This window comes from Lithobates pipiens, unplaced genomic scaffold, assembly GCF_037356315.1.
Source record: "Lithobates pipiens isolate NorthernLeopardFrog02 unplaced genomic scaffold, aLitPip1_a1.2 Scaffold_30, whole genome shotgun sequence".
In the NCBI taxonomy this organism is placed as follows: Eukaryota; Metazoa; Chordata; class Amphibia; order Anura; family Ranidae; genus Lithobates; species Lithobates pipiens.
Window position 1 is genome coordinate 10,150,674 of NW_027507791.1, and position 27,492 is coordinate 10,178,165.

At 44.6% G+C, this 27,492-nt stretch overlaps 2 protein-coding genes across 3 annotated transcripts in view; one reads left to right on the forward strand and one right to left on the reverse strand.

Annotated features, from left to right (window-relative positions):
* Window positions 1–1,143: 1,143 nt before the first annotated feature.
* Window positions 1,144–27,269, reverse strand: BBOF1 (basal body orientation factor 1). Its single transcript, XM_077463674.1, has 11 exons — window positions 27,154–27,269; window positions 24,562–24,811; window positions 20,628–20,693; window positions 16,698–16,841; window positions 16,536–16,616; window positions 12,376–12,446; window positions 7,104–7,248; window positions 3,441–3,934; window positions 1,846–1,950; window positions 1,708–1,767; window positions 1,144–1,354 (listed from the first exon to the last, which is right to left on the reverse strand). The coding sequence occupies exons 1-11, from the start codon at window positions 27,189–27,191 to the stop codon at window positions 1,237–1,239; spliced, it is 1,572 nt and encodes a 523-aa protein (XP_077319800.1). The 5' UTR covers window positions 27,192–27,269; the 3' UTR covers window positions 1,144–1,236.
* The window catches only part of ENTPD5 (ectonucleoside triphosphate diphosphohydrolase 5 (inactive)), a 71,585-nt gene continuing 71,333 nt past the window's right edge, over window positions 27,241–27,492 (forward strand). For both annotated transcript variants that reach the window (XM_077463679.1, XM_077463678.1), the window contains exon 1: window positions 27,241–27,300. The gene's annotated coding sequence lies outside the window, so the exon portion shown is untranslated. The remainder of the gene's footprint in view (window positions 27,301–27,492) is intronic.

The following is a 27,492-nucleotide window of genomic DNA, read 5'->3' on the forward strand; positions in this document are numbered from 1 at the left end:
AGATATTCACAGTACCTACAGATAAGACTTATTAAAGGCTTACCTGTAGGTACAATTAAAAATATTAGGACTTTACTTCCTCTTTAAAGTATAAGTTCACCTTTTGCATCTGTGTTTTTTTTTTTTTTTTTTTTTTAGGGTGTAACATGTTCCAACATCTGCAGCCTGTTAACACACCCTAATCTCCTCTGTGATAGCGGGCAGAGATCCTCTCCCTGCACCCGCTGTCACAATTTGAAAACCGTGGAGCTCCACTCACACGGCTCCGTCATTCATAAGTTTCCTGGGAGTGAATGCCTACCGGTACCATCAGCTTGTAGCCCTCAATGAGCTGTGAGCGTTTGCGTAGTTCATTTATATTCCTGCTCTCAGGTAACTGCCTGCCCTACAGGCAGACCGCTATGCTGAGCGTCTGCAGGAGCCTGAGACTGCACCCACAATCTCAGGTGCAATGCTCTATAGACTCCTTTTGGAAGAAAATAATAAATGGGATTTTTTTTCCTACAAAGAAATGTACATTTTTTTTTATTTAAAAGGTAAATTTATCCTTTACTATTATTGGCATAAGTATGAACTGTAGCAAGTCCTGTTCAGACATTGTTGGCAGTTTTAGATTCTATACTGATTAGCATTACTGAAAGTGGGTGTGCCCACTTTTCCAAAGATCAGCCACAGGACTCCTCTTGTTACAAGAAAGCCAAACTCTAGAATATTATGCTGGCTAAATACTATACGAAAAATCGTTCAAACCCATTTTCGAAAAACAAACATTCACCCGTGAGAGCAAACGATAGTGCCATCATGTATTAACTGATAAATTGTTCAGCGGACATAAATTCATCAATTTTTTTGCTTTTGTTTTTTCACATATATCTAGCGCAAACAGTTTGGATGGGAAACACATTAACCTTTCAATTTATCGTTCGTCAGAAAATTTCCAAACTTGTCCTTCGTTTTTTCTGCCTCAAAAACGTCCCAACCAATTTATGCCAAATAACCGGCCAAAAAACAAACTGTCTTAATGACCGAATTTCGGATGATTTTTTACATTTTTTTTTTTTTATAGTGTATGGCCAGTATTAGTTCTTCTGTCAAACGGTATATCAAAAAAAGAAAAAAAAAGAAAAAAACAGGGAACATGGCTCTTCTTATAGATTTATTACATCATGATTCATTCATTTCACAATGTGGGAAACGCTGATAATCCAGAAGGAAGGGATAGCATGATGCTGATCCTCAGGCCACAGTGTGACATTTTGCCGAATAGATATCTGGTAAAAGCCCACTTGATGTAGATTGTTCTGGAACTTGCTGTGTTATGAAGATTGTATTGTCTGATATCTCGGCAGTTTCCCTGGAGATAAAACAAAGATCATTCATTACCTGTAAAGTCCCCTCTAGAGACTCTGGTATATGGCTGGATACCATGTGTATTTGGAAGGTGGACAACCAATTAAAATCTGGGAACCACAATGTGGTCTCTGTAGCTTTCTACTCAAGTAGGACAGTTTAAAGTTCTGTTAGTGAATATCCTGCAAATGATAATCCTAAATATAAAAAAAAAAAACACTAAGAAGCTTTACTAGATGGTGTGCTACAAAATAGTCCAAGCTGTGCCCAGTATGCCAGCATAGATAATAAAAGTGCTAATTCCACTCCTGCCTTAACTTTTTACCGTTATCTGGGTATAGTGGCATCACATCTTACCTGGGCTGAGCTTCTCTATTTCCAGAAAACATCACAGCTTTTATACCGGTCCCCTTTTTCCTGGTACGAAAGAGCAAAAGTCAGCACAATTCCAAGAAAGCAAGCAATCGATAGCCCGTGTAAACTCTAATCACTTACCTAGGAACTGAGGCATTCATTTTTGCAAACAAAAGTCTCAGGACCTTCTCCTTCTGCTCCCAGGTTAGATCTGCAATGTCCACTTTCCCGCTCTCTATGTTAGACCTAATGTGCAGACAGCAAAAGGGTGATCATGTTGGTAACGCCAGTCGAATGAGTTTAAGCACAGTAGGAAAGGGCTATTTTTAAATCCTAGTGGTGGAAGAGAGAAGCTGGGTGGGGTGTGTAATGATCATAGCAGCAGGAGATAGGTGTTGTGGGACCATAATGGGGATTGGGTATATTGGGACCATAGTAGTAGGAGAGGCATGTAGTGGAATCATAACAGGGCGCAGGTTTATTAAGATTATAGCAGTAGGAGAGCGTGTAGTTGGACCATAATGGGGGATGGGTATATTGGAACCACAACAGCAAAAGAGGGGTATAGTGGGACCATATTGGAGGATGATGGGTGTATTAGGATCATGGCAGTAGGAGACGGGTGTAGTGGGACCACAATGGAGGATGGGTATATTGGAATTACAGCAACAAGAGAGGGGTGTAGTGGGACCATAATGGAGGATGTGTGTATTGGGATCATAGCAGTACGAGAGGGGTGTAGTTAGACCATAATGGGTGACAGATTTATTTGGATCATAGGGGCAAGGAGGAGGGTGGGTGTGTTATGCCCTCCATTGTAGGAAAGGCTTGTAGTGAGACCATTATAGAGAAATGGGTATATTAAGACCATAGTTGTGGTAGAAGGGTGTAGTGGTACCATCATAAGGGACATGTGTATAGAAAACGAGCAGGGTGGTAGTAGCGTGGTGTAGTGGGATCACAACAGGGAACAGGTAGATTAAGAGCCGTAGGAGAGGGGTGTAGTTGGAACATTATTGATATACAGGATTTATATAGCACCAACAGTTTGTGCAGCGCTTTGCAATGTTGGGCAAACAGTACAGTTACAATACAGGAGGAATCCGAGGGCCTTGCTCATTAGAGCTTACGCTCTAAAAAGGAGTGTCCAGTGACACAAAAGGTAATCGCTGTGGGGGATGGGCTGATGGAGAAAATAAAAGTACAGTTGTTAGGTGGAGGCAGGATAGTCTTCTCTGAAGAGAAATGTTTTCAGGGATTGTCTAAAAGTGGATAGAGTAGAAGATAGTGGGACAGATTGGGGTAGGGAATTTCAAAGCCTGGAGAGGGTCGGGAGATGTCCTGGAAGCAAGCATGGGAAGAGGTGACAAGGAAACTGAAGAGCAGGAAGTCTTGGTGTATATGGGTATATTTGGACGATAATTGTAGGAGAAGTATGTAGTGGTATAGTAATAAGGGTATAGTAATCATGGTGGTAGGAGAGGGGTGTAGTGGGACCAAAACAGAGGACAAGTATATTAGGATCACAGAGATAGCAAAGTGGGGTACAGTGGGATCATAATGGATGGTTGGGATATATAGGAAAGAGGAAAAGGTGGAACCATGTTATACTGAGGCAACAATGACAGAGAGTGAAAGCGGGGGTATGGTGTGGTCATATTCTGGCACGCTATTGTCATAAGGTGAGTTGGATGGGCAGCTGGGATATGCAATGATTATTTTTTATATCTGGTTACCATTTTTCAGCCTCTTTGACATCTTGGCTGACATCATTGGTACTGTATTCCTTGTTATGGAAGGTTCTGATCTTGGGATATTGCTTTGTTCCCGCAGCTGCCTGCATCATACGACTGTTGTAGGCTACCTGTGCCATCTTCTGATAATAGTTTCTGTTGGATTTGATTTCCTGTTTTACCTGCTCCAGAGCTTCCAAAAAGAAGTGCTCGACCTCTGTCCTCTCCTGTAGGATATTGTGGGCAAGCTTTTTAACGCGGACCATTTCACGATCCTTGATCTCCAAGAGCCTTTGGAGCTTCTGCATTTCTGCACTTCCTGCCTGGTTTGCTCCTTGTATCTGAAGATGTTTCTTTTGCATGCCATCCTCTATTTCCATCCTCATCTCTTCTACAGCACACTCCAGGGTCTGCACTGTCCTCTGTAACTCCTGGATCTGTGTATTTTTATGAGAAAATTGCAGAACTTTTTCTTGAACCAACTTTTCACTGGTTTCCTGTAAAAAAAAATAAAAAATGGGGACAGAGTGTCATATACTGTACGTCTCATTAGGCTTCATTCACCATTATGGATGAGCTATTATAGAACTATCTGTTATTTAATCTTATAATTGTCTGCTGAAAATTTACAAACAGAAATATTGCTAATGTGGACATCAATTTCGATGAAATGAGCGTTTCAACTATTAAATAGCCTCTGTTTCTTATTAAAGCGGACTTATGAACGTTGTACTCCCTGCCCCCCCGTGGAACCTTTTGGGGGAAGGGGGGGGACAGGAATCCTGTTCCCACTTCCAAGAGCCTCAGCCCGGGTACTGACATCACTACCCGGGCTCCCTCCTCTTTCCCCGGCCACCGGGCCAGTAGGAGAGCAGAGCGGAGCCTCGCGCATGCGCATTAGGGTTCCCGGTGTGAAGCTGTAAAGCTTCACAGCTGGGTTCCCTTACTTGCAATGGAGGAGGTATGCACCCGACAGCTGATGGAAACATGAGCTGTGGTGCCGACATCGCTAGACTCCGGGACAGGTAAGTGTCTGATTATTAAGTCTTTAATTTTTGCAGCGTTGGGCGGACCACCACTTTTTTTTTTTTTTTAAATAACCCCATTAGTCCATTTAGTATAACTAAAGGCAAAAATTTTTTTTTTAGTTTTGGATAGAGGGGGAGATGGATTAGAACACTTGCCAGATTTTATTGCTTTCTTTGTTCCTTCCCATTAAGGAAATTCATCCTCTCAATTTGTCCTGTTTACTATTATCATTGAAAGTAAAAGAAAATCTCACATTTTAGATTGTCCCCAGAAAAGTAATAGAGGGGAAATCTTCCAATAGGGACACTAGTTCTGATAACTTGGGGGTCCCCAAGAGATTGCCCTAATTTGCAGGAATTTCCTCTCACTTCCTGTTTAGCTGTGGGACAGGAAGTTAAGGTAAATTTCCCTAATGCCACAAAGATGGCAAAAATAAATCTTACAGGAGTTACAACTCTCCCTTACTCTATCCAAAATGGGGGAAAAAAAGTTTTGCCTATAGTTCTACTTTAATAAGCAACCCAATGAAGCTAGCAGCCTGTAAAAATTTTGTGCAAGATTCTCGCTAAATTCATGTTTTCATCTTATTCCTGGATGGTAACATGCTGCCAAGAAGCAGCGGAGGGGAGGGTGGCAGGCTGCAAAAACACAGAAGAAAGGAAGCGGGACAGGCTGCAAAGATGCTGGATAGGCAAAGGTGACAGAGATGAAGGGTGGCAAGCTGCAAAGACACAGGTAAGGGGAGGGTGACAGGTTTTAAAGACTCAGGAGTGAGCAATTTTGGCATGTGCCAAAGTTGCTGGAGAGGTGGGGGGGGGGGGGGGGGGGGGGTGGCAGGCTGCAGAGATGCAAGGGAGAAGAAGCAGGCCAGGCTGCAAAGATGCTGGACAACCAAGGGCGACAGTTTGCAGAGATCCAGGTGAGAGGAAGGGTGGCAGGCTGCAAAGACATGGGATGGGAGGGTGGTAGGCTGTAGAGACACAGGGGATTGGAGGGTGGCAGGCTGCAGAGGTAAAACACAGCAAGCAAAGTATACAGACACAGCCAGATAAGACATCGGAGAAGTTACATGCTGAACCCTTTTATAGCAATTACCAATGGCAAATCAAAAAGAGAAATTTATTAGGCTGTTTTCACACTGGGGCGGTATTCAGGCTAAAAATAGCGCCTGTGTAGCGCCTGAAAAAAAACGGCCCCTTTCACTCCAGTGTGAAAGCCAGAGGGCTTTCACACTGGGGCGGTGCGCTGGCAGGACAGTGAAAAAAGTCCTGCTAGCCGCATCTTTGGAGCGGTGTATTCACCGCTCCTACCCATTGAAATCAATGGGACAGCGCGGCAATAGCGCCGGCAAAGCGCCGCTGCAGCGGTGCTTTGCGGGCGGGTTTAACCCTTTTTCGGCCGCTAGCGGGGGTTAAAACCACCCCGCTAGCGCCCGCAGACCGCCGCTAAAACGACGGTGAAGCGCCGCTAAAAATAGCGGCGCTTTACCGCCGACGCCCGCACCGCCCCAGTGTGAAAGCAGCCTTAGACAAGTGGAGTTTGTTGCTATGAACATGTTACTCTATGGGAAGTTCTACAACTCCACATTACCTCCAAGAAGTGCAAGTTACATTAATTTCCTTCTTTATAAAGTGGGATAAGATTGGTTTTAGTCTATCCAAGTGATGGAAAGCCAGACCTGTCCTGCAGTCCTACTTCCTTTCTATGTGTGTACCCTAAAGTATGCGTGGCAGGAAGTCAGTGTGTTGTGGAAATGTAAAGTACTAGCATTAGTAGTAATATTATTGCAAATATTATAATGTTAATGATGTGAGCCGGTTCTGGTTATAGCTGCTGAAGATGGGAAATAGCTTCTAATAAATATATGGACATATCTAATTATATATATATAAATAAAAGGGGTTTACTAAGACTGGAGAGTGCAAAATCTGGTGCAGCTCTGCACAGAAACCAATCGGCTTCGTTTTTTTTTTTTTTGTCAAAGCTTAAAAGGAGTAGTATGGCCTAAGCTTTTTTTGGCCCCGCTTCTCCTATGGATCACAAGAGTGCTGTTCATTCTGCACTCCTGTGACCCTTTTTCAGCCTGCTTTCGGCAGACGTCACTTTACAGTCGGGATTCACCCAGATGCCTGGACAGGCCAGCTGCTCCTTCCCTTCACCAGCCAAGCACTACAGTGAGTGCTGGAGGGGCAGAGCAGAGACGGTGACTGACAGTCGCAGCTCTCTGCTCAAAGTGGAGGGGGAGAACTGAGCGATCAGCGTTGTTTAATCAGTCGGTTCTCACTGCACAGGTGGTGGGGGACAGATGCAGCATGGGATCGCACCACCTAGGTGTGAGTATAAGGTTTTTTTTTTTTTTTTTTTTAAATTATCCCATATTTCTCTTTTAAGTGAACAAGCTGAAGTTAGAAACTGGTTATCATGCACAGCTGCACTAGACTTTGCACTCTTCAGTTTTAGTAAATGAACCATCAACCCCACAGAAGCTAATGTAGATTTATATATATATATATAATATATATAACAAAATCTTTATATACCGTGTGTGTGAATATATATATATATATATATATATATATATATATATATATATATGTGTGGAGGCAGAGGCCTGTTGAATTTAAAATGTGAAAGAACCTTCTCCTGCAGAAGACACTCCTTCTCCTCCTTTAGTTGTGTGATGGTTTTCTTAAAATTTCGTGCCTCATCCACATGATAGGAAATGGCCTCTTTCAGACGTACGTTCTCCTTAAAGACAGATCTTCCTGAATCATCCAGTTGCCTGTGAGAGAAGAACAAGGCATTGAGTTCAGGGTTCTGTTGCCAGTAAAATTTTGTATGAAACGATTTATCCTGAGGACCAAATACAGAATCTGGCACTGCACATTTCTCTCAAACGATGACAGTATACTAAGGACCAACACTGTACACTGAGACCTAACATCATATACACTAAGACAACTCCAACCACATGGAAAATCAATACTGACACCCAGCACCATATTCTAGGACCCAACCACACTCTGGAAAGCAACACTGTACACAGACTCCCACACCATACCAAGACCTGGCAATGGCTATACACCGAGAACCAATAATGTACACTGAAACACAACATCGACTGTATACCCAAAACCAACACTGTACATTGAGACCCAACATGAGACACCAAGGCCCAGCATTAGCAGTGCACCCGGACCCAACAGCACAATGAAAACCAACAGCATGTTTTACAACCAAGTACTGTGCACGAAAACCAAACATCAAATACACATCCACACACTAAAAAAAAAAAAAAAACACTACACTGAGACCCAACACCATACACTAAGAGTCAGCATAGGATGTAAACCAGACCCAACCACATACTGAAAGCAACCACTATACACTGAAACCCAACTCCATACCTTAAGACCCAACGATGACTGCCCAACACCAACTGCACAATGAAAGTATAACTAAAGGCAAAACTTTTTTTTTTGTTTTGGACAGAGTGGAGAGGGGTTAGAACACCTGGCAGGTTTTTATTGTTGTCTGGGTTCTCAGGAAATCAGAGCACGCTAAAGGCAATCCCTTTACCTGCCCGCCCCCCCAGGTCACCAGAACTTGTGTCCCCATTGGAAGATTTCCCCTCTATTACTTCTCTGGAGACAACCCAAATAGTTTTTTTTTTACTTATGTTACTTTCAATGATAATGGTAAACGGGTCAAATCGAGATGGTGAATCCACCTAATGGGGGCACAGACAGCATTAAAAACATTAGCTATTGTAATCCCTTTAGCTAAACTTTAAAGTAATTGTAATCCCCCACCCCCCCAAAGTTTTTGGCCTTTTTACAACGGGTTAGAGAAGTACGATCCATGGAACACCTTGGGGCTAGATTGCGCAATTTCCTAGCTAAATTTACTGCTGTTTGGGATGATTACTTAGCCCTTAATGCTCCTTAATCATCTTGGGCTATGGTACACTGAGTGGCTTCTCTGTTCCTCTCTCCTTGGGCTCTGGTACTCCATCTCTTATCCATTCTACAATGCTTTTGCAATATTTTATCTTTCTTATGTACCGTGTTACTGCAATGTATTGATATCATGCTTTGCACGGTTTTCCATTTTTTAGTGTTACATGTTTTAGCATGGATTGGCCCACTTTAGACTTCCTGCTGTGGCTTTTGAGTGGGTCAATTGCTGTTTTCATTACATGAGAGGCAGTGTTCATCTACTATAAGCTTTGTCACATGCACCATTTTATATTAACTACAGGCATATCCGGTGCTCATGGTATATTTTTGAGGGGCTTTTTTTTTTTTCTTTCATTCTTCTTTGTAACATTTGAAATTGTTTCTTTAAATAAACAAAGTAACAGTAAACCTTAAATTTTTTTTTTATAATAACAAGTTATACTTACTTGCTCTGTGCAATGGTTATGTACAGAGCAACCCCGATCCTCATATTCTCGGGCCCTACTCCAGTGCTCCTGTCTCCTGCCCTCTCCGCTGTTTGCTATGGAGACACTCATGCATGCTCATTCCCCAGCCCAATATGTGTGCTCTGCCCCCTGATCCCTCCTCATTGGCTGTGATTGAACCATTGGCTTCCGCTGCTGTCTTTGAGCCTATGAGGAGGGAGAGAGCTCTTGTGAACATCACTCTAACAAGATTGGGCCCAAGTTAACAATAAGGGTTGGGGGTGGGTTGCAGGGAGGAGCTGCACTGTAAGTTTTTTTTTTTTTTTTTTACCTTATGCAAAGAATGCATTAAGGGTAATAAAAACCTTCAGCCTGTAGAACCACTTTAAGATATAAAGGAGTTTATGCAATCAGATTGTAATGTGTGTGACCATCTTTGACTACATCCAAAACCAAAACTGTACTCTGAGGACTGACACTGACTTTATACCAAGACCCAATACCAACTGTACGTACAAAACCAACACTGACTGGTTACTGAAACCCAATGCCAGCTTCACATCCAGACACTACACCGAGAATTGACAGTGACTGTATATTAAGACCCAGTACCAAATGTACAGCAAAACCAACACAGACTGTTCACTGAGAACCAAACCTGTATGTTGACACAGTGGGGGTTATTTACTAAAACTGAAGATTGCAAAATCTGCTACAACTCTGCAAAGAAACCAATCAGCTTCCAGGTTTTATTGTCAAAGCTTAACTGAACAAGCTGAAATTAGAAGCCGATTGGCTCCCATGGACAGCTGCACCAAATTCTGAGTGCTCCAGTTTTAGTAAATCTTCCCCAATCACTATACACTAAGACCCAATGCCAACTGTACACCCAAAATCAACACCTACTGTATACCGAAAAACAAAAATGTAAGTTGAGAACTGACACAGACTATATATACACCAAGACCCAATACCAACTGTACACCCAAAACTAACACTGACTGTACACCGAGAACCAAACCTGTTATATGTATTGAGAACTGACTCAATGACTGTATACTGAGACCCAATGCCAAAATGTACATCCAAACAATACTGAGTGTACACCAAAAAATCAAAACTGTATGCTGGGTAGTGATAGTGACCCAATATCAACTATACCTCCACATGCAATACTGAGTGTACCGCAAATCACAATTGTACACTAATGCCGCGTACACATGACCAGACTTTCCAGGAGAAAAGCTCAGACGGAATCTTTTCATCGGATATTCCGATCGTGTGTGGGCTTCAGCAGGCTTTTTATTTTCAAAAAGTCTGACGGACCCAGAAATAGAACATGTTTTAAATCTTTCCGACGGAATCAATTCCTATCGGGAAAACTGTTCGTCTGTATGCTACTCCGACGGACCAAATACGACGCAAGAGCAGCTACTGGCTATTGCACTTCCTTTTTTAGTCCCGTTGTACGTCATTGCGTTCGAAACAAACTGACTTTGGTGTGATCATGTGTAGGCAAGTCCGTTCGGTCGGAACTCCGTTGGAAAGACCGTCAGAGTTTATTCTGATGGAAAGTTCAGTCCTGTGTACGCAGCATAAGAGTAACCAAGACTTAACACTGATTGCCCACCAGCTTTGCCAACCTAACAGATTGAAATTTACTGACACAACACCTAAAATTTACTGGCATAGCCAAGTTTTTACTGCCATTTCCAAAATTGCAAGTTTCAGTATTTAGGCAACAAACAAGTACAATATGCAATTAGCAATAAGATTTAGGGTAGATATTAAAGTGGATGTAAACCCTCACATATACCCAGTGATGTGGACAGCCTCAGATGATACACAGAGATGAAACAAATCTCCCTAGATACATTTTATATGTATATCTGCTGTCTTCTTCAGCTTGCTATATATTTTTTTTTTTTTTTTTTTAGAAAGTGCACATTGAGGTTGATTTACTAAAGTCAAATCCACACTGCACTACAAGTGCACTTGCTGTAGATCTGAGGGGAAGATCTGAAATGAGGGGAGGCTCTGCTGATTTTATAATCCAATCATGTGCAAGCAAAAATGCTGTTTTTTTTCCCCTTGCATGGCCCCCTCAGATCTGCAGCAACTGCATTTCCAAGTGCACTTGTAGTGCAAAGTGGATTTGCCTTCAGTAAAGAGATTTTCTGAATTAGATTTTCTCTTCCTGCTCAGCACTACAGTGAAGCCTGTGCATACAGCCAAGACAGCTGATTGGAGGAAAGGCACACACCCCCTCTCCTCATTGGTAGAGACTTTCGGAGCTGGTCTTTGAATAGTTCACTGCTAATCTATAGCATCCTCCCCAACACAAAACTCAGGCTGCTTTTATCTCAGTTGACAGAGAACTTGTCAGAAGTTACCATGCTGGTAACAGAAGAATGGAGCAGGAGACAGCTACAGGGACATAGGGTTTTGAAGAGAGATAGGAAAACACTACAGATATATGTGCCCAGCTCAAATTTCATGAATCGGGTTTACATCCACTTTAGGGCAAAAAAAAATATTTATTAATTTTTTTTCCGATATAGTAAGTATTAGAAATTAGAATTAGTATTAGAACTTAGAATGGAGACACACACACACACACACACACACACACACACACATTGACTCTCACAGTGACACTGACAGCAATGTGCAGCAGCACAGATCACCAACATGTCTCCTTCTGAGTCACAGTGACTGTCTCTCTCCACGCCAGGCGGTTCCTTTACTCCACTCCAGTCCAAACAGCGCTGACATTCCCGCTCCCAGCTTGCCTTGCCTGCAGACGCCTCTGGCAGCTCCACTCGGCCCTCTTTGACCATGACATCACATGACACACTCAGGCACTGCCTTTGCCAGACCCACCCCTCCCCTGCCGGCGCTGCCAAACATTGCAGTAGGCACTTGGACGGTCTCGCATACACAGTTCGGAGCTGAGCCTCACAGTCTTATTTTAAACCGGCATCCTTTTCCTGTCACTAGCATTTACTGGCAAGAGAAAAGTGCCCATTTTTTACTGGATGCCAGAAAAATACTAACTGTTGGCAACACTGACTGACCACCCAGATCCAATGGCAACTGTACAGTGAAACCCAACACTGCACATGAAGGCCCACTGATGTACACCAACACCAAAACATTGACTGTGCACCAAAAATCAACACTGAGGCCCACCAGTGAAGTGCAGACCTAAAACTATATGCTGAGATCCAACTCTGACTGTATCGGCGTAGACAAACCCTTATGTATACACAGACATAACCGTATACCAAGGATCAATACTGACTGTAGATTAAGTTTAAAAAACTGGAGCAGGCATGCAACACTCAGAGCAACAAGCAGCATTCATGAAGGGACAGACATGGTAGTTACAGTAGAACTCTTTGGAAAAGGAGCTTTAGACCAGTCAGTGCCAGGCAGGAAGAGCAGATCTGTAGAGAACAGATTGTAGAAAGGAGGCTCAGACAATCAGCATTTTATTCTTACATGATGGCCTCATTATGAGCTTTTTCTGCCAGCATCACAATTTTCTTCTCTGCCTCTTTCTCCAGACGTTGCTGAGAAAAACATTGAACCGTTAGGTCAGTAAATGTCAAATATTGTGGCACTGGTTGATCCAGAGGCCTTGCAGGAGATAGACATCATTGTAGGAGAAGGGACATCCATGCTCAACCTAACTTGACCAGGGATGCCAAAAACTTTGAATAGAAATGTATATTATGGATATAGTACATGGTACACTTTGATTCATTTTGTGCTCAGAAAATCTTTTCTTTATTCAAAATTGGATGTGGCCATCATCAATGCTCTGAATAACAGAAAACTGACAAACTTTATCTAGCAGAAGATAGTAAATGATCCTTCCCAAAATACGCAACTCCAAAGCTGTGAAGAAGATCGTATATCCTTGTGATATCTGCCCTGAAAGCAATCAGAACTAGCAAACTGGACACCTTCTGCCCTAGACTGTTAACACCAAACTGACTCAGCTGGTGCCAGGAAGAAGCCTCGTCATGCCATGTAGGTCGGGATCTCATAACCTGAAACAATATAACAGTCGGAAAATCCATATCCACTCTTCATGTGTTCTGGGTGATCATCTCAACTCTGGAGTCAAGTCATCTACTTTTATCTGCTCATATACAACAAAGGATCACATGACCAACCAGACAGACTTCCAGGCAGGCTGGTCTTCTGATATTTACAATGGGGGAGATTTATTAAAATGGGTGCACCTAAAACCTGGTGCCGTTGTGCAAAGCAACCAATCAGCTTCCAGGTTTTATTATCAAAACTTATTTGAACAAGCTGAAGCTAGAAGCTGATTGGCTACCATGCACAGCTGCACCAGATTCTGCGTGCTCCAGTTTTAGTTAATCTCCCCCAGAGTTAGATACTGCTATGTGATACACTAAACAGTGCGATTGCTTATGGTGTAAACTGCCATATTATATTATATTGTATATTGCCAAAACAACTAGAAGAAACCTAGAAGAATACACAGTATATATATAAACCTAGGTTGATGCATAGATGCTGCATCTGTTCTCTGCCACTTCTACAATCATACACCGCTGATCCAGAGCCAGATTAAGAGCATCATGGGCCTGGTGCTAAGGATTTTGGTGGGCCTTTTTATGAAAATAAATAAACTTAAAATGCAAACAATTTTTTGTTAAATTAAATTAAAGAGAGGGGGGGGGGGTGATACCGAGATAGGGGGCTGAGGGAGGGGAAGAGAGAGAGAAAGGGGTGAGAGGGGACAAGAGAGAGGGGGAAAGAAAAAGGGGAATAGAGAGAGGGTGGTGGGAAAGAGGGGGTTGAAGGGGGCAAGAAAGAGAATGGGGGATGAAGGTGGTGAGAGAGAACAGGGTGAAGGAGAGGGGATGAGAGATAGAGGGGGTGAGTGGGTAAAAGAGAGAAAGAGGGGGGTGAGAGTCTGTGGGGGGGGGGCACAGCATAGTACATTACAGGGGGGGGGGGGGGATATCCCAGTACATTACATGGTTGGCACAACACATTACATGGTGGATACATGGATACAGTACATTTAATGGTGGGCAAAGCACAGCAAATTACATAGTGGGCACAGCACATTACATGGTTGGCACAGCACATGACATGGTTGCTACTGCACAACACAGCACATTCCATGGTGGACACAACACAGCACATGCACAAGGTGAGCACAGGACCTTATATGGTGGGCACAGCACATGACATGGCGGGCACAGCTGAGCACATTACATAGTGAGCACTGCACAGCACATTATATGGTGGGCACAGCATATTATATGTTGGGTATTGCACATGGCATAGTTGGCACTGCACAGCACAAAACAAGGTGGGCACTGAATGACACCACATGACATGGTGGGCACTGTACAACACAGCACAGCACATTACATTTTGAGCACAGCACATTAAATGGTGGACACCGCACATGACATAGTGAGCCCTGCACACCACATTCCATTGGGCACATTGGTGGGCACTGCACGACACAGCACAGGCAATTACATTGTGAGCACAGCACATTAAATAGTGGACACCACACATTATATGGTGAGCCCCCACATTCCATTGTGGGTACTGCAGGACACATGCCATGTTGGACAATGTACAGCACATTACATGGTGGGCACAGCACATTACATGGTAGGCACTGCATGGCGCAGCACATGACATGGTGGGCACTGCACAGCAATTTAAATGGTGGGCACTGTATGACACATCACATTACATGGTGGGCACTGCCTGGCACAGCCCATTACATGGTGGGTACAACACATTACATGGTGGGCACTGCATGGCATAGCACATTTCATGGTGGGCAATGCAACTGCACATTACATATTAGGAACGGCATATTAAATGGTGGGCACTGCTGAACAGCACAGCACATTACACAGTGGGCACAACACATTACATGCTGAGCACAGCACATGGCATGGTGGGAACTGCACATGATGTGGTGGGCACTGCATGGAACAGCACATTACATATTGGGCACTGCACATTACATGGTGGGATCACTGCATGGCACAGCACATGACATGGTGGGCATTGCACATGACATGGTGGGCACTGCACATTACATGGCAGGCACTGCATGGCACAGTATATGACATGGTGGGCACTGCATGGCACATGACATGACATGGTCAGCCCTGCACATTACATGGTGGGCACTGCACATTACATGGTGGTAACAGCACATGACATTGTGGGCACTGCACATTACATGGTGGGTAATGCAAGGCACAGCATGACATAGTGGGCACTGCACATCACATGAAGAGCAATGCAATGTACAGCACATGACATGGTGGGCACTGCACGTTACATAGTGAGCACTGCAATGCACAGCAAATGACATACTGGACACAGCACATTACATGGGGGCACTGCAATGCACATGACATGACATGGTGGGCACAGGACATGACATGGTGGGCACTGCACGACATAGTGAGCATTGCACATTACATAGTGGGCACTGCATTGCACATGACATGGTGGGTACTGCAATGCACAGCACATGACATGGTGGGCACTGGGCACAAGAGAGCACATGACATGGTGGGCACTGGGCACAAGAGCACATTACATGGGTTCACTGGGCACAAGAGCACATTACATGGTGGGCACTGGGCACAAGAGCACATTACATGGGGTCACTGGGCACAAGAGCACATTATATGGGGGGCACTGGGTACAAGAGAGCACATTACATGTGGGGCACTGGGTACAAGAGAGCACATTCCATGGGGGGCACTGGGTACAAGAGAGCACATTACATGGAGGGCACTGGGCACAAGTGAGCACATTGCATGGGGGCACTGGGCACAAGAGAGCACATTACATGGGGGGCACTGGGCACAAGAGCACATTACATGGGGGTCACTGGGCACATTACATGGGGGGCACTGGGCACAAGAGAGCACATTACATGGGGGGAAGCAGCAGTGTGTCCCCTAGCGCAATAATTACACAACACCTCCCTAACAAATTTACTAACCTCATGTCAACAGCATCGGATATGTCCTTCCTCCCGGGCTCCTGCTGCATAGGACAACATCAGCGCCCCTCCCCCAGACAGCTCCCAGACACAGAGGATCTGTGTGAGTGGAACAGATCCTGTGATAGGAGTCACACATCTGCAGAGACAAGACTTGGCTGCAGTGACTACACTTGTCTCCTCCATGTGTGCAGTGCACAGAGGGCTCCTCCTCCTTCCAGAAGGCTACAGATACTGATAAACTACTGGCATGGGCCTATATTGAGGGAGGGGCCTGGAGCTGCAGCTCCACAAGCCCCTATGTTAATCCGGCCCTGCGCTGATCGCTCGGTTCTCAGTGCTCCCTGAGCACAGAGCTGGTGACTGGCATTCCCCGGCTCTCTGCACTGCCCCCCCTGGCTGTGTTTCTGCATTAGCACTACACATTTCTTAGTACTGGGTATCTACGTACAGTGTTATCAGCTCTGAAGGTGGCTTATTCCAAGCTCAGATTTGTGTGTGTGTGTGTGTGTGTATATATATATATATATATATATATATATATTTTTTTTTTTTTTTTGCTCTGCCTTGCTGAATACGTCATTACCCCAAATAACTCGTCAGGCCGCCATTGCACTTTTCTCACCTTGTCCTGGAAGAAGCGTCTCTCCATAGCCGCCAGCGACTCTTTATGCTCCTGGTTAGCTCGGCGCAGGCTTTCTTTTATCTGTGTAGAGAGAGCATTTAGGTGAGTTCATATCAGTAGAAAACATGGCAGTAAGGTGGTTGACAAGGAATGTGATATCACCTCATCCAGCTCCTTCTCCATTTCCCCTTTACGTCTGCGAAATTCCTTCATCATCCTGAACTCTGCTTGAATTATCTGCATTTCATGAGTCTTCTGGGAGCATTTCTCTTCCAAGCTGGCAATCTGTTTCTTGTATGCCTCTATCTGTAAAAAGACTTCTAACTTTCAGGGTGGTGGCAAATACCTGCTTGCAATATGCCACTTACAGTGGAGCTCTATGATAGAGTACTGACAAATGGATAATTGGAGAAGAAAATCCAGGGGGGGCAGTTTTCATGTTCCGGGCAGAAAAGAAGGTACATGAGGTCTGTGCAACCAGTGGAGGGACAGGGTCATCCAGCGCACACAGGGAAAAGATGCCAATCTTCACCAAATTACACCTGTGTCTAATTTATTCATAGTATATCCACAGCTCAGGTGGGAGAATCTGTCCACAGGACAACTATTAGTCGTGCTCTCCACAAATTGGGCCTTTATAGAAGAGTGGTAAGAAGACAGCCATTGTCGAAAGAAAGCCATAAGATGTCCCGATTGCAGTGTGTGAGCAATATGGGGGACACAGCAAACATGTGGAAGAAGGTGCTTTGGTTAGAGGAGACCAAAATTTAACCTTTGGGCTAAAAGCAAAACGCTATGTGTGGTGGAAAACTAACACTGTACATCACCCTGAACACACCATCCCCACCATGAAACATGGTGGTGGCAGCGTCATGTTGTCGGGATAATTTTCTTCAGCAGGGACAGGGAAGCTGGTCAGAGTTGATGGGAAGATGGAAGGAGCCAAATACAGGGCAATCTTAAAAGAAAACCTGTTAGAGTCTGCAAAAGATTAGAGACTGGGGCGAAGGTTCACCTTCCAGAAGGACAACGACCCTAAACATACAGCCAGATCTACAATGGAATGGTTTCAATCAAAGCATATTCATGTGTTAGAATGGCCTAGTCAAAGTCCGGACCTAAATTCAAATGAGAATCTGTGGCAAGACTTGAATATTTCTGTTCACAGACGCTCTCCATCCAATCTGACAGGACTTGAGCTATTTTTCAAAGAAGAACGGGCAGAAATGTCATTCTCTAGGTGTACAAAGCTAGTAGAAACATCCCCAAAAAGGCTTGCAGCCCTAATTGTGGCGAAAGGTGGTTCTACAAAGTAATGATTAAGGGGGGCTGAATACAAATGCACGTCACACTTTAAACATATTTGTAAAAATATTTTGAAAACCATTTTCCTTCCATTTCACAATTATGTGTCAATTTGTGTTGGTCTATCACATAAAATCTCAATAAAATACATTTACTTTTTTGGTTGTAACATCACAAAATGTGGAAAATGTCAAGGGGTATGAATACTTTTTCAAGGCACTGTATATCCTATTATTAATCCATAGCTAGTCAAGAAATGCTGCTCCGTATATTGGCATGATTTCCAGTACTCACAAGCCCATAACACCCTTAGGGCCTCCCCAGATGAGCAACTTTGACTGTGCATGCATAACCCCCCCTTAAATTTTCATGTTCTTTCTCTGCCATTTTCTATAGAGTCTGTTCATTCTCTTCTACTGTTGACTCTTGCATGTCATCTAACCTCTGTGATGTTGAATAGAGATTCTTATCTCATATAGTCTAAGATGTACCATATTTTTCGCTCCATAAGACGCACCTAGGTTTTAAGGAGGAAAACAATGGTTGCAGGTCCTGCTGGGAGCTGGTCGTGGACCTGTGGGTCCTGCTTGCTGCTGGTCTGTAGGTCCTGCTGGGAGTTGGCCATGGCCTGTGAGCCACAGGCCATGGCTAGCTCCCAGCAGGACCCACAGGTCTGTGGCCAGTAGGCCACACAAACCAGCAGGACCCACAGACCATGGCCAGCTCTCAGCAAGACATACAGTGTTGAGGGCTATTTTGAGGTTACTGAGTGGACACTGGGGCAAATGGGGTGTATGGGGGGGATATATGGGATGTGGGGTGGGGGTCAGCTGGCCCTGTCGGGGTCTCTCACTTCAGTGATAGCAGCTGCTAGTGCCAGCCCGGGGGGGGGGGGATTGGGTGATGCTTCTGTCCTGGGGTCACGCAAAGTTGCAGCCAGAGCCAGTCACGTTGGTCCCAAGTCCCAACACCCTGGCATGCCCTGCCTCCAAGATCCTGGGAGTTGTTGTTCCCCGGCTGTGTTGCGCTGCTTCTCCACCCACCGGGAGCTTGAGCGTGTGCGGAGTGGACTCCCAGAAGGCAACAGCGTCAGCGTGCGTTAGCTAGTTGGCGGCCTGCTGCCGCAGCCGTGCCCGCGGCCTGACTATTCTAACAAGGAGACGCGTCAATATTCTCTCCATAGGACACGCAAACATCCCCCCCACCCAAAAAAAAAAGTGATTCTCATGGAGCAAAAAATACGGCAATAGGATGCTCTTATTAATGGCACACACCAATAGCCAAGGCAAATGGGCTCCATGCCAGGAAGTAAGTTATTTATTTCAAAGTTTGTTTCTCATACAAACCTCAGCCGCAATTTTAGCTCCATTTAGACTAAATAGAGGACACAATATTTAAACCATGTGATCTATTATCATAATTAATATATACTAACTTATAATTATGTATGTGTACCATTAATAACTAATAGACATGTGCACTGACAAAAAATTTGTTTGTTTTCGTTTCATTGTTTTTTTTTTTGCTTTATTCGGAAAATTGGAATTTGGACCTTCAAATTTCCGAATTTTCTAATTTCTGGATTTTCTAATTTTTTAATTTTCTAATTCTGAATTTCTGAGTTTGAAAATTCAGAAATTTGAAAATCCAAAAGTCTGAAAAAAAGAAAGAAAAATCAGTAAAATTTGAAATAATAACTAACTATTAAATTATAGGTATTGGAATTTTCTTTCAAATATGAACGTCACGAATACAAATTTATTTGAAATGACGAATTATCCGAAATAACAAATGCCTCATCTAAACAAATGTAATGGAACAAATTAATAATAATAAAATGTTTAATTATTATTATATCATTACGTTCCATTTGTTTTGATACGGCATTTGTTATTTGACATAATTCATAACTTTGGATAAATTCGTACTCGTTACGTTCACTAAAAGCCAAAATTTGAAAGGAAATTCCAATACCTATAATTTAATATGTATTATTAGTTAGTTATTATTTTAGATTTTCAAGTTTTCGAATATTCAGATTTCCATTCTTTTGAATTTTCAGATTTTCATTCTTATTCTTGGATTTTCAAATATCCAAATTTTAGAATTTTTTAAGTTATGAAATTTCAAATATTCGAATTTCCTAATATTTCAAATTTTCATATTTCCTAATATTTCAAATTTTCGAATTTCCTAATTTCGAATTTCCGAAATGTTCCAATTTCCAAAATTTCGCATATTCTGAAATTAGAAAATTTAGAATTTTCAGAAATTCGAGAATTGAAAAATTGCGAACTTGAAAAATTTAAATCTGGAAATTTCGGGAAATTACATTGGTCAAGTTTTTTTTTAAAAAACAAACTCGGAACTAAACTAATTGCACATCTCTAATAACTAATATCAACCACTATTAATGTATACTATGATGTGACTCGGTAAGGATCATTATTGTCTCTATACAATGTCATGTTTTTTCAATTTTTCATTTTTTAAAACTTGTTCTTGCACACCAGCCTGGAGGGGGAGCCTATTGCTTCACTTTCTTACAGAATACTGAAATTCTCTGGCATCATTCCTCATGTTTTGTACTTCGCTTATGGTTTTATTTTATTTATTTGTGTAAGAGTTTATGAATAGTGTACCCTCTATCGATACCGGAATTGTATTGTTTTGCTGGTATGCGAAATAAAACTTTAAATTAAAAAACAAAATGCTGTTGCATATGAGAGACAGAAGGTGGTAAGTTGCAGTTAGGAATAGCACTGCAGAGGAAGGACAGTCACTCACCAGCTGTTGTCTCTCTTCATCTGCTTGCTTCCTCTCTGCTGACAGTTGTCGCTGTAAATCTTCAATCTTATGGGAGAAAAACAGAGAGAGAGAGAGAATCCATAGGGGAGCACTCTATATGGGTTTAAGCACTCTAATTCATCCCAAAGGTGTTCTATCTATCTGAGGTCAGGACTCTGTGCAGGCCAGTCAAGTTCTTCCACCCCAAACTCGCTCATCCATGGCTGCAAAGAGTGGGCCAATTAAATATTGAACCAAATGGACTAAGACTGGGATGCAATTAAAGTTCTTTTGCGTGTAAAGGCAGGTATCCCAAAACTTATGGCAATATAGTGTATCTACAGAGAGAGAATGACCCTCAAAGAGAAAAGAAGAAGACCAACTAAACACTGCTTGACTGGCATAAGACATTTTACATGCTCATAGCGATACAAACGGGTCTGCAGGGGCAGCAGACTATGACAGTACACAGAGCTGCCTGTAGGGGCAGCGGATTCTATAGTAGTACATAAAGCAGTACATCATCTCGCCTCTCTGTTTTAATCTCCTATTGGACATTCCAATCACCTTTCATCCAACTGAGCATTCCCATCATTTTTTAAAACAGAGCAGTCCCATCACATCACAAAATTGTTGGAGTTATCTGTAGAGTGAGGACCAGGAAAAGAGACAGTCAGGGGTACCAGCAGGTAAGGTATAAGAGGTACAGTATATGGTGGGAGAAGGTATTTGGAAGGAGACAGATGGTGATAACAGAAATTGCTGGAGGTATATGGTAGATGTAGGGACAAGAGAGGAGACAGATAGGGGTACCCAGTAGACTAGGAGCAGAAGAGAAGGCAGACAGGGGTACCAACTGGTAAGGTGTCAGAAGTACTCTATATGGTAGAAGAAGGAGCAGGGGAGGAGATGACGTTGGGTAATAGCAGGTAAGGTGTCACAGGAATACGGTAGAGGAAAGAGCGCATGGTAGGAGACAGACAGGGATACAAGCAGATAAGGTTTTGCAGGTACACTATATTACCAAAAGTTTAGGAGTGTGTCTATGGGAATTTCTGACCATTCTTCCAGAACTGCATTTGTGAGGTCAGGCATTGATGTTGGACAAGAAGGCCTGGCTTGCAGTCTCCACTCTAATTCATGCCAAAGGTGTAGTATCGGGTTGAGGTCAGGACTCTGTGCAGGCCAGTCAAGTTTCTCCACCCCAAACTTGGTCATCCATGTCTTTATGGACCTTGCTTTGTGCACTGGTGTGCAGTCATGTTGGAACAGGAAGAGGCCATCCCCAAACTGTTCCCACAAAGTTGGAAATTGTTCAAAATGTCTTGGTATGCAAGGTCCATAAAGACATGGATGAGCAAGTTTGGGGTGGAAGAACTTGACTGGCCTGCACAGAGTCCTGACCCCAACCTGACAGAACACCTTTGGGATGAATTAGAGCGGAGACTACGAGCCAGGCTCTCGTTCAACATCAGTGCCTGACCTCACAAATAGGCTTCTGGAAGAATGATCAAACATTCCCATAGACACACTCTTAACTCCTACCTTGTGGACAGTCTTCCCAGAAGAGTTGAAGCTGTTATAGCTGCAAAGCGTGGGCCAACTCAGTATTGAATCCTACTGACTAAGACTGGGATGCCATTAAAGTTCATGTGCGTGTAAAAAGGCACCCATAGTTTTGGTAATATGTATATGGTATATTAAGGAGCAGAGGAGGTGTCAGAGGTATATGGTATATTAAGGAGCAGCGGTATATAGTATTAGGGATAGGGACGGGGGGGGGGGGGGGGAGGGGGAACAATAGAAGTTCCAACAGGTAAGGTGTTAGAGGTATAAGGCGGATGGAGGAGCAGTGGAGGAGACAGAGAGGGGTACCAGCGGGTAAGGTGTTTTGGATATACTGTAAATATATGCTGTAAATTAAGGAGAAGAGCAGGACACAGTTGTCACAGGTGTATGGTAAGAGGAGGAGCAGGAGCAGGGGAGCAGGCGAAGAAGGGTACCCACAGGTAAGTTGTCACAGGTGTATGGTAGAGGGAAGGCAGGGAGGAGACAGACAGGGGACCAGCAGGTAAGGTGGCAGAGGTATATGGTAGAAGGAAAAGAAGTAAGAATGATAAGGGTACCAACAGGTAGGATTTCAGAGGTAAAAGGTGGAGGGATAAGCTGGGGAAAACAGGGAAGGGGACCAGCAGGTAAGGTGTCAGAGGTATATGGCAGAGGGAGGGGCAGGAGAGGAGATGAACCAGCGGGTATGATGTCAGAAGTTTATGGCAGAAGGAGAAGAAGAAGAGGGGGACCAGCAGGTATGATGTCGGAAGTTTTTGGCAGAGGGAGAAGGAGAAGAGGGTGACCAGCAGGTATGATGTCCTAAGTTTATGGCAGAGAGAAAAGAAGAAGAGTGTGACCAGCAGGTATGATGTCAGTTTATGGCAGAGGGAGAAGAATAGGAGGGGGACCAGCAGGTATGATGTTGGAAGTTTATGGCAGAGGGAGAAGGAGAAAAGGGTAACCAGCAGGTATGATGTTGAAGTTTATGGCAGAGGGAGAAGAAGAAGAAGAAGAAGAGGGTGACCAGCAGGTATGATGTCGGAAGTTTATGGCAGAGGGAGAAGAAGAAAAGGGTAACCAGCAGTTATGATGTTGAAGTTTATGGCAGAGGGAGAAGAAGAAGAAGAAGAAGAGGGTGACCAGCAGGTATGATGTCGGAAGTTTATGGCAGAGGGAGAAGAAGAAGAAGAAGAAGAAGAAGAGGGTGACCAGCAGGTATGATGTCGGAAGTTTATGGCAGAGGGAGAAGAAGAAGAAGAAGAAGAAGAAGAGGGTGACCAGCAGGTATGATGTCGGAAGTTTATGGCAGAGGGAGAAGAAGAAGAAGAAGAAGAAGAGGGGGACCAGCAGGTATGATGTCGGAAGTTTATGGCAGAGGGAGAAGAAGAAGAAGAAGAAGAAGAAGAAGAGGGTGACCAGCAGGTATGATGTCGGAAGTTTATGGCAGAGGGAGAAGAAGAAGAGGGGGACCAGCAGGTATGATGTCAGTTTATGGCAGAGGGAGAAGAATAGGAGGGTGACCAGCAGGTATGATGTCGGAAGTTTATGGCAGAGGGAGAAGAAGAAGAGGAGGACCAGCAGGTATGATGTTGAAGTTCATGGCAGAGGGAGAAGAAGAGGGTGAATATCAGGTATGATGGCGGAGGTTTATGGCAGAACGAGAAGAAGAGGGGGACCAGCAGGTATGATGTCGGAAGTTTATGGCAGAGGGAGAAGAAGAAAAGGGTGACCAGCAGGTATGATGTTGAAGTTTATGGCAGAAGGAGAAGAAGCGGATGACCAGTAGGTATGATGTCGGAGGTTTATGGCAGAGGGAGAAGAAGCGAGTGACCAGCAGATATGATGTCGGAGGTTTAAGGCAGAGGGAGAAGAAGAGGGGGACCAGCAGGTATGATGTCCATGGTTTATGGCAGAGGAAAAAGAAGAGGGGGACCAGCAGGGATCAGTTTAAAGGGGTTGTAAAGGTTGTTTTTTTATTTTCTAAATAGGTTCCTTTAAGCTAGTACATTGTTGGTTCACTTACCTTTTCCTTCGATTTCCCTTCTAAATGTTTTTTTTTCTTTGTTTTCTTTGTCTGAATTTCTCACTTCCTGTTCCTCCTCAGTAAGCTGTTCTGGCTGACTAAACACCGCTCAGATGATGGTGTGAAGTTTACTGAGGAGAAACAGGAAGAGAGAAATTCAGACAAAGAAAAAAAACATTTAGAAGGGAAATCGAAGGAAAAGGTAAGTGAACCAACAATGTACTAGCTTAAAGGAACCTATTTAGAAAATAAAAAACAAATCTTTACAACCCCTTTAAAGGTATATGGTAGAGGGAGGAGCAGAGGAGGGGGCAGACAGAGGGGGATCATCTGGTAAACTATATATGGTGGAGGTGGTACCATTTCATCCTTTTTCAGGTCCTGTTTCTTTAGGAAACCAATGACTTCCAGCATATCCTTCTCCATCTGGTACTGGTTCTTACTCAGCTCTTCATTATTGTTTGCCAAGGTTCGGGCGGCGTCACGGTACTGTGTTCGAGACAGTTCCGCCATCTTAAGCCTAGCCTCCCAGATAGCTGCATTGGCCTTTGCCTTTTCTGCTTCTGACTCTTTATCTGCTCTGGGCTCATGTTTGCCCACCTTCTTCTTCCTGTAGGTATAATGAAATTATAATGAGGTCCATACGGGAAAGAAGGCTCCAGTGATGAGAAGAAGGACCATGACAGGGACATCACATGATGTGGACTGGACTCCCGCCAGTGATCACATATACAGTACAATTGGGGCTTCCTCAAGTGATGTCATATACAATAGGGTCTAATCTTATTAATGTCACACACATTGGGCTTCCATCAGTGATACCATATGTGATGGGGGCTCCTACCAATGACATTACAAATGATGGTGGTTCCCAACAGTGACGTCACACACGATAAGGAATCTAACCAATGACGTTACACATAATGGGGGCTTCCATCAGTGATGTCACACATGATGGGGGCTACCACCAGTGACGTCATATGCAATGGGGTAAAATTTCAATGATTTCACACACATTGGGCTCCCACCAGTAACATCACACGTGATGGGGGCTCGCACCATTGACTTCACACACGATGGGGGATCCCACCAATGATATCACACACTATGTGGGCTCCCGCTAGTGATGTCACAAAAAATGGGGGCTCCCTCCAGTGATGTCACACAATGGGGGTTCCCACCAGTAATACCACATGCGATGGAAGCTCCCACTAGTGACGTCACACAATAGGGGGCTCCCACCAGTGACTTCACACAATGGAGGCTCCCACCAGTGATATCACATGCGGTGGGGGCTCCTGCCAGTGAAATCACACACAATAATAAGGGATACCACCAATGACATTACACATGATGGAGGCTCTGGCCAGTGATGTCACATGTGATGAGGGATTCTGCCAGTGATATCACATGCAATAGGGGATCCCACCAATGACTATACCCAAGAAGTGGGCTCCCGCCAGTGACGTCACACTTTGGGGGCTCCCAGCAGTGACCTCACAGGTGATGGGGCTCCCACCAGTGATGTCACATGTTGGGGTCTCCCAGCAGTGATGTCACACGTTGGGGGCTTCCAGCAGTGACTTCACACGTGATGGGGGCTCCCACCAGCGACGTCACATGCAATGGGGGCTTGCACCAGTTGCGTCACACGCAATGAGGGCTGCCCCACAAATGAGGTCCCTTGTGATGGTGGTTCTGTCCAGTGGCGTCACGCGCAATGGGAGATCCTGCCAATGACATTACACATAATGTGGGCTCCCAACAGTGGTGTCCCTCTTGATGGGGGCTCCCACAGGTAAGGTCACACATGATGGGGGCTCCCACAAGTGACGTCACACATGATGGGGGCTCCCACAAGTGACGTCACCCATGATGGGGGCTCTCACCAATGACGTCACACATAATGGGGGCTCTCACCAATGACATCACACATAATGGGTGCTCACACCAGTGACATCACACATGATGGAGGCTCCCACCAGTGTTGGCACATGATGGGGACATCACACATGTCGGATGCTCCCACCAGTTTTGGCACATTTCACACAGGATGGGGGCTCCCACCAGTGATGTCACATGATGAGGGCTCACACCAGTGATGTCACACATAATGGGTGCTCCCACCAGTGATGTCACACATGACGGGGACTCCTACCAGTGATGTCATACAGGATGGGGAGGTCCCACCAGTGATGTCACATAGTATGAGGGCTCCCACCAGTGATATCACACAGGATGGGGGCTCCCACCAGTGATGTCACACGATGAGGGCTCACACCAGTGATGTCACACATAATGGGTGCTCCCACCAGTGACGTCACACATGACGGGGACTCCTACCAGTGATGTCATACAGGATGGGGAGGTCCCACCAGTGATGTCACATAGGATGAGGGCTCCCACCAGTGATATCACACAGGATGGGGGCTCCCACCAGTGATGTCACACAGGATTGGGGCTCCCACCAGTGATGTCACATGATGAGGGCTCCCACCAGTGATGTCATACAGGATGGGGGCTCCTTCCAGTGATGTCACAGGATAAGGGGTCCCACCAGTGATGTCACATAGGATGGGGGCTCATTCCAGTGATGTCACATAGGATGGGGGCTCCTTCCAGTGATGTCATACAGGATGGGGGCTCCTTCCAGTGATGTCATACAGGATGGAGGCTCCTTCCAATGATGTCATACAGGATGGGGGCTCCTTCCAGTGATATCAGACAGGATGGGGCTCCCACCAGTGATGTCATACAGGATGGGGGCTCCTTCCAGTGATGTCATACAGGATGGGGGCTCCCACCAGTGATGTCATGCAGGATGGGGGCTCCCACCAGTGATGTCATACAGGATGGGGACTCCTTACAGTCACCTCATATGGCGGGCTCTCAATGTACAGAGAACCTGGCTGCATACTCCACACTCCCCGTCTCCAGGCTCGCTGGACTCACCTCTTGCTCTTGCTCCGCTTCGCTCCCTTCCCCACCATCTCTGCTCTGTTACTGCGTCTCCATGGCGACGGCTCCGAGTTTTCGCCCGCCCCCTGCGCATCACATGACCGGAAGTGTTGCAGAAAGCCGATTCCCGTTATAAATGAGGTGAGTAATGCCGGGTGATTGACACTGTCCCCTGTATGATGGAGAAAGGGGGGCACTGACTCTGTATGATGGAGGAGGAGTAGGGGGTACACTGACCCCTGTATAATGGAGGAGGAGTGGGGACACTGACCCTGTATGATGATGGAGGAGGGGGGGACACTGACCCCTGTATGATGAGGGGGGACACTGACC